At 40.2% G+C, this 7441-nt stretch overlaps 1 protein-coding gene across 1 annotated transcript; it reads right to left on the reverse strand.

The window, feature by feature from the left end:
* Window positions 1–772: 772 nt before the first annotated feature.
* On the reverse strand, window positions 773–7176 carry LOC137237607 (uncharacterized). The gene is made up of 2 exons (XM_067761432.1): window positions 6813–7176; window positions 773–1468 (listed from the first exon to the last, which is right to left on the reverse strand). Exon 2 carries the CDS (start codon window positions 1324–1326, stop codon window positions 1060–1062), a length of 267 nt encoding a protein of 88 aa, XP_067617533.1. The 5' UTR covers window positions 1327–1468; window positions 6813–7176; the 3' UTR covers window positions 773–1059.
* Between the last annotated feature and the right edge of the window lie 265 nt (window positions 7177–7441).

The following is a 7441-nucleotide window of genomic DNA, read 5'->3' on the forward strand; positions in this document are numbered from 1 at the left end:
TTTTCTTTTATATTTGTATTTTGTTGCACCATATCATTACTGGAGTTGAATTATTACATAATTTACTTATATACAGTAAATATATTAAATTTTTTGTTAAAATTTGACTTAAAAAAATTTTTTTTTTTAAAGTGGGCGTGTTCTTCATCCGATTTTGCTAATTTTTATTTAGCACATATATAGTAATAGTAGTAACGTTCCTGCCAAATTTCATCATGATATCTTAAACGACTGCCAAATTACAGCTTGCAAAACTTTTAAATTACCTTCTTTTAAAAGTGGGCAGTGCCACGCCCCTGGTCCAAAATCTTACTAATTTTCTATTCTGCGTCATAAGGTCAACCCACCTACCAATTTTCATAGCTTTATCCATCTTTGGCAATGAATTATCGCATTTGTTCGGTTTTTCGAAATTTTCGATATCGAAAAAGTGGGCGTGGTTATAGTCCGATATCGTTCATTTTAAATAATGATATGAGATGAGCGCCCAGAAACCTACATACCAAATTTCATAAAGATACCTCAAAATTTACTCAAGTTATCGTGTTAACGGACAGACGGACGGACGGACGGACATGGCTCAATCAAATTTTTGTTCGACACTGATGATTTTGATATATGGAAGTCTAAACCTATCTCGACTCCTTTATACCTGTACAACCAATCGTTATCCAATCAAGGTTAATATACTCTGTGAGCTCTGCTCAACTGAGTATAAACAAATTTTTTTTAAGCTATAATGTAGAATATTATTAAATTAAAACACGATTCATACAAGTTAACATATTTATCATAATATTTTTTTTATACATAAAATAAATATAGCGACCCTTTATCTTAAATCAACATTTCAGTCATAGGCTTTAAGTAATTTTAAAATTGCTTTGTTTCAAAAACTTAAAACACATTTATAAATTCATGACAAGATTATGCATGCACACACGCCCATTGAAGCAGTAGTTGTGCGCCGCTGTCTCAGCTTGCATCACAGCCACATTTCGTTTCATTTTTACATAGTTTTTGCTTTATAAATTTCACTGGATGGTTAACCGCATTCATTTATTTGGTTTTTGAGACTTTTGGACGGCTTGGCGGTTCTGCGGGATCTGTCCACTGCCAATCGGTATACCAAACACATTTATTTTGTGAGTCCATGTAAAGCTCAGATTGTGGACAGCTTCTTAATTTTGCTGGTCGTCCTTGTGTTTCACATGTCCAATATTTTGTAGGATCCCAGAAGTGACGAAACATGGCGTTAATCTCATGCAATGTTTGACAGCCGGGTTCGCCATCATAATCGGCAGTATGTTTATATGTTGATGCCATCTTTTGTGAGAACTGATGGGTGAGTATTTTTGCGTATATGGCTCTGCGACACTAAAGGTATACGTTTATTTTAGAGATTCTATGTCAGATGCCCAGTTATGCCTTGAGAGTCTTAAGTTGTGGATAGCTGCCGTTGGAGATGCTGTAAAACAAATTTTATTTGTAGTTAAATCTTTTTTTTTAGCTATTAATTGATGCATTTAAGTTAAGTTAATTTTTTATCTTATTTTTTAGTTTAGGTTTAATTTATTTTATTATCTGGATATTATGGCTAATTAAATAAGTAAATGATAGAAAAGTTTTAATAAAAGACATGTTTTCGACAATAGTATCAAATGGAACTATAATTTATTTGAAAACTTCTGAGAATATCTGGGCTGGAGCGGACTAGTTGCTTACCATAGTAAAACTTAGCGAGGAGGAACTAAAACCCCGATTTAGATCACCCTCAATTGGGGGAGTACTGCTGGTGCTGTCTGCGCGGGTAAAGTACCTTGGAGTTATTCTTCACATCAAAGGGGGACAGGCTCAGGAAGGCCTCGGTTGGTTCGGACTGTTGTCGAATGGTAAATGGCAAAAGATGAGCGCTCTCACTAATGGTGGTACATTTGCTGTATGACGAGGATCCCTATCGCGGGAATATTCTAACACCCTTAGCCCGCTCCATCAGTGCAGGTAGGTATTGGGTGGTTGGAGGAGGTGGAGCTTTTGGCACGACTCCTATACGGAGACTAAACGCAATACTGAATCTTTGTCCCGTTAACATTGTTGGCAAAATGGCCGCAGTCCGGGCTGCAATAAGGCTTCGATAAGCAGGATATAATAAATAATGATAAAAGGCGAGATAGAGTATCCTTTTTTATTTTCCCTACAAATTACAGGGACGGGACCTACATGTTTTACACCGACTCCGAACGGCATCTGCAAAGCAGATGAATTTTCATTGAGAAGCTTTTAATGGCAGAAATTCACTCGGAGTGTTTGCCAAATCACTGGCAAACTTAGAAAATTGTTTTTTCTAATCGAAAAAACTTGTTTCTAAACTTTTGATGGAGCTTTTCCCCAAATTTATTCCTCTCACTCTCAAAGACTGGAAAGAGTACAGAAAAGTTTCACTCGATTCGCACTCCAACCGCTTAATTTTTTAGAACCATACCACGCCGGCTGTCCCTTCATAAACACGAAGTCGCTTGCGGCTAGACGTTCTATACAGTCTATGCTGTTTGTGTATGATCTTATATGTGGTTGGGTCGCCTGCCCGGAACTACTAGTGCAAATTGGCTTCAATGTCCCGGGCAGAACCCTTGATGTCCAATATCCGTTCCATGTGAAAGTAGTCGGAGGTAATTATCACAATTTTGATCCTATCTTTGGGCCCCCAATTAATACAACAGGATCTTTTTTAGCCTTGAGCTTGACTTCGCACTCCCGAGAGCGTCATTTAGCTCTAAACTTTACTCTTAATATGTATAAAATAAATTTATTAGCATTTCAGATTTTTTGAATGTAAATATAGCCTGTAAGATTAATGAAATCATAGACTAATAAAGTAAATAAATAAATTGAAGGGAGCATTTTCGGTGTGGTGGGCGGAGCATACTAATTGCCGGACTCCCCACTAATTTTCCTCAAGAAAGGAATGGTGTGCAAAAGTGATGAGGCAAGAGTCGGGCGAACCAGTTTACGGATGGATCCAGGTTGAACAGGATGCACACATTAATATTCATTTATTCACTATATATCACGTTTAGATAATGTAGCCGTATTGCAATAAAGCACGGCCCTTGTTTTTCAGCTGTAACTAGTAATTGCCATTGGAAATGCCGCAGGACGCTGAAGTTAGGAGAAAACTGTAGTGATGGCGAAAGCAGCAGAAGCACAGGAGGAAATGTACTTAAGCTATTAAGGTTCATGATGAGTCTATAAACATAGCATCGCCTTCTCGAGCCACATGCTTACAAATTAGTGCGGGTTGTAGGAGAAAATAATTGAGCACATTTTGTATTCGCGTCGAGCTCAAGGTTTCGGCTGGGGGTGGCAGAACTATCAAATCATGACGCAGCAATGAAGCCTTGTGCTCCTCTACCTGTTTTTTCCAGCAGCTCTATACAGAAATAGCGTCTAAGGTGCGAAATGTTCATCCATTCATTGTCAGAAATATCTAGGAATCATCCTAGACAGTAAGTTGTCATGACGGCTCAACGTGGAGTAGAGGGTGAAGAAGGGGGGGGGGGGTTTATCGCCTTCTCTTTCTCATTGGGTTTTTACAACGATTGTAAACCCTTTTCGATACTATGGAGTTCTTGTTTTGTGGAAAGCTACACAAAAAACAACCAACCTCAAAAAATTAGAGGGGGTATGCAGACTATCAATGCTTAGCATTACGGGAGCCCTGAAAACAACCCGACGGCTGTACTGTCTGCCATTCTGCATATTCCACCTGTAGACCTGGTAGCAAAGAACATGCGTTAACAACTGCAACCACGCTCAGTGTCTCGGGCAGCTTGAGCGCCGACCATACGGCCATAGTAGTATAGCGTTATCAATTACAGGACGTACAAACCACCTGATTCACTATCTGAGCTTCGAGGGAGATCTTAAGGCCACAATAGAGGTGTAGGTGGTTGGCACAAGGGTGCTCAAATGGCGGACGAGGCGATACATGCATACACAGATGGTTCCAAAGTAGTGGAAGGAGTAGGGTCTGCGGTATACTGTGCTGATACGGAAATAAACAGATCCTACAGGCTACCGGATTACTGTAGCGTTTTCCAAGCGGAAATATTAGCCGTAACCAAAGCGGTAGAAACACTGGAAGAGAATAGCTTAAACTGCAACCGTGTTCAATTTTATATTGACAGCCAAGCAACAATTAAGGCAATAATCTCGCATAGCACAGCATCTAAAAGTGTGTTAGAGTGTAAGCAGTCTCTGGAAACAATATTGGGTCCCAGGGCATATGGGAATAGATGGGAATGCAAAAGCAGATGAACTAGCTAAAAAGGGCGCATCCCTTGAAACTTGCTAGGTATATGTCTCAATTAGATTGGGCGAGATTAAGAGAAGACGAGGGGTGCACATGATCAACCAAGCGGGGAAGGCGTGGGTTTAAGCCCGGGCTGTAAAGTGTAGAAGATTATATGTAGGTCTTACAATCTCAGACTAACAAAGTTGCCTCTATCATTAAAAAGCGAAGGCTGTAGACTCGACGGGTATTCTGACTGGACACTGCCTCCTGGCGTCACATACCTGTAAATTAGGTTTGGTCAGCGATAGCAGATGTAGGAAGTGCGGGTTGGAGGAGGAAACGGCCGAACGTTTTGTGCTCGTGCCCTACGCTTGCCAGGCTAAGACTCCAGATATTAGGAGCGATACAGCAGTGATACAGAAGCAGCAAGTGGCTTAAGTTCTAACCATAGGAGATTATCAAATAAAATAAAAGCCTTCCTTGAAATATCCAGGAGTAATCGTTGACTCGAAACTAACTTTTAAGGAGCACCTCAGGGCGGTGGGGAGAAATTTTCTAGAGTTAGTGGAGCCCTAACGCGAATAATGCCCAAATCGGCGGCCCAAGCGAAGTTACCCGTCAGCTATTATCCAACGTAACCAGCTCTATAATATTATATGCAGCACCAGTATGGCACGGATCCAAAAAGGTCCACCAAAAAGATATACTAGTAGCCTACCGTATTACTTCTATACGAATAGCATGTGCTTATCGGACGGTGTCCGAGGACGCGATCCATGTTTCATCCAGGAAAATCCCTGTATCTCTACTCTCAGGTGAAAGGGCCGATCTGTATGGCATTGGAGTCAGCTGGCCATCTGAAGATGCTAAGAAAAAGGTTACGAAAAATAGTTAGCTGGCAAGAACGGTGGGAAGAATCGAGAAAAGGGCGCTGGACCTTCAGACTAATTCGAAATATAGCGGAATGGTACGAGCGAAAACACGGCGAATTAAATTACCACCTCACACAGATATTGAGCGATCACGGCGGCTTTAAGGTATATCTACATAAGCGAGGGATAGAGGAGGATCCTTTCTGTTCACACTGTCCCTCCGCATTGGAAAGCGCAGAACACGTAATGTTTCACTGTCCTCGTTTTTATGGCGAAAGGCTCACTGTACACAGAGTTTTTGGAGAGGAGCCTTCCATTAGGAATTTAGTTCCACGAATGTGCGGACAAATAGATTGTTGGACTGCTGTGAGCAAGGTGGCCTTTATAGTTATGACGAAACTGATGTATACTGAAACGGAGCGCAGAGAAATGCGCATACGGAGTAGTGGCGACTAAATCGCCTTTCCCCCCGTGACGTTGTACCTAACGGCGGTCCCACGGGATGTGGACACATGAACAGGATTAGGCTGGTTTCATGGGCCCACTTGAGGGTAGGGCGCTACCCCAACGTCCAATAAAACAAAAGTCCTGGAAATCTTCTAGTATTTGCCAAGAGGACGGAGTTATTTTATAACATAGCTCCTGGTTTTTTATAGGGGGTTTCAGTTTGGTCGTTAAAAACAAACTTCTGGTAACACTACGTACTCTTTCAGTTTATGCGAGGTCCTCATGGACCGGCCAGTTAAAACTAGCCTAACCATTGTCAGAAGCCTTTGGACTTTTATAGCTTTCCTTTATTAAATCTTCTTTGATACTTTTGCGAGATTCTCTGATATTCTCCCATAACGTTACATTATAAGTTTCAATTGGCGCTTTAACACCTGGGCTATTTTGGCCGTTGCGTAACAGGTCCCGTTTCGGGACAACTGACATCAATTGGAGTATCTCCGAATTCAGTAGAGGGCACTCTTTTCCTCACTTTCCAAGTACGGGTGCCGGCGTACTTTCTGAGGCTGAGCATCACCCCTAATTCGCATAACATGACCTAGACAGCGAGGACATTGTGTTTGCGTAACATTTACGGTGCGTTTGTCAACCTCTGCAGGTTAGCGGGGGAGGTGATTGAAATCGAAGTTTCGAGCCAGGGTAAAGCACTGGCCTTAAGACACGCCACGCAACAACCACTTCTAATCAAAAAAACTACGTAACAATTTTCCAGTGAGATATGCAGGCCATCATCATCCGTACCTACCGATGGCATCATTGGCAGAGAAAATATTATGTGGCTTACTCTTGTATTTTGAATTGCTTTTTCCAAAAAAAACCCTTATTGCAGCAAAAGATTTAATGACGGCCTATCTCAATTCTTTTTTTAAACTTAACTTTTTTTTCAAAAACTTATCTGAACATTAATTCCAGATACTTTCAGTCGTGGTATCGATTTTTGAAAAACCCGAGTTCTGAGGCAGGTCATTTTCGCACTTGTAATTCGGATATGGTGATCTTTCGCTTCGCCGCCGATATATACTGGTTGCGAAAATAACTAACATATATAGAGTTCACATATTTTCTAACACAATTCTTTTCCAACTTTAAAACTTAAAACTTAAAATTTTTGTTTCTGTTTCATTCTTCACAAGAATTACCATTAGGTGTAATCGCTGCACTTGTTAGATTTGTTGTTGTGTCACAAAATAATTTTTTAAAATACCGTTCGCCACTAAAACCGTAGTACGATTTTAAGAAGGCCGGGACATTTTTAATTGACACGGAATTTTTTTCTCTTCAAATGAGTTGACGATCTTATTTATTGCAATGTTTGTAATATAGAAATAAGTAAAACTATTTAGTATCTTTATTGTTGTTAACTATGTTTAATGCTGTTACTTTAATATTACATTGAAAGAGAAAATATTGGAATTAGCAAAATATTCGCGTGACAATCAAATCATCGCACGGAATGAACGATCAGAACACTTGAGGTGGTTGCGTTAAATTGTGAACTTCCGTCTCGTCGTCTTTATATTTAACCCTGAGAATGTTAACAGATTTTTTGTTGTTGTTAATAATTTCTTTCTTTATATGACATGGGCGTAGCTAGATATTGATCAAGAGTGGGATGAGAATTTATTGCTTCAATTTGATCAATACTCTGGAGAATAGGCTAAGTGTTTTTTTTAGAACAGTCTGGGTTTTGGAACGTCCATTCGTGTACGGTAGGGATACGATAGCGAATAAAGATTACCATTCTTTAGAGCTGGATGTTTTTCTTCCT

Source organism: Eurosta solidaginis, chromosome 1 (genome assembly GCF_040869045.1).
Source record: "Eurosta solidaginis isolate ZX-2024a chromosome 1, ASM4086904v1, whole genome shotgun sequence".
Lineage (NCBI taxonomy): Eukaryota > Metazoa > Arthropoda > Insecta > Diptera > Tephritidae > Eurosta > Eurosta solidaginis.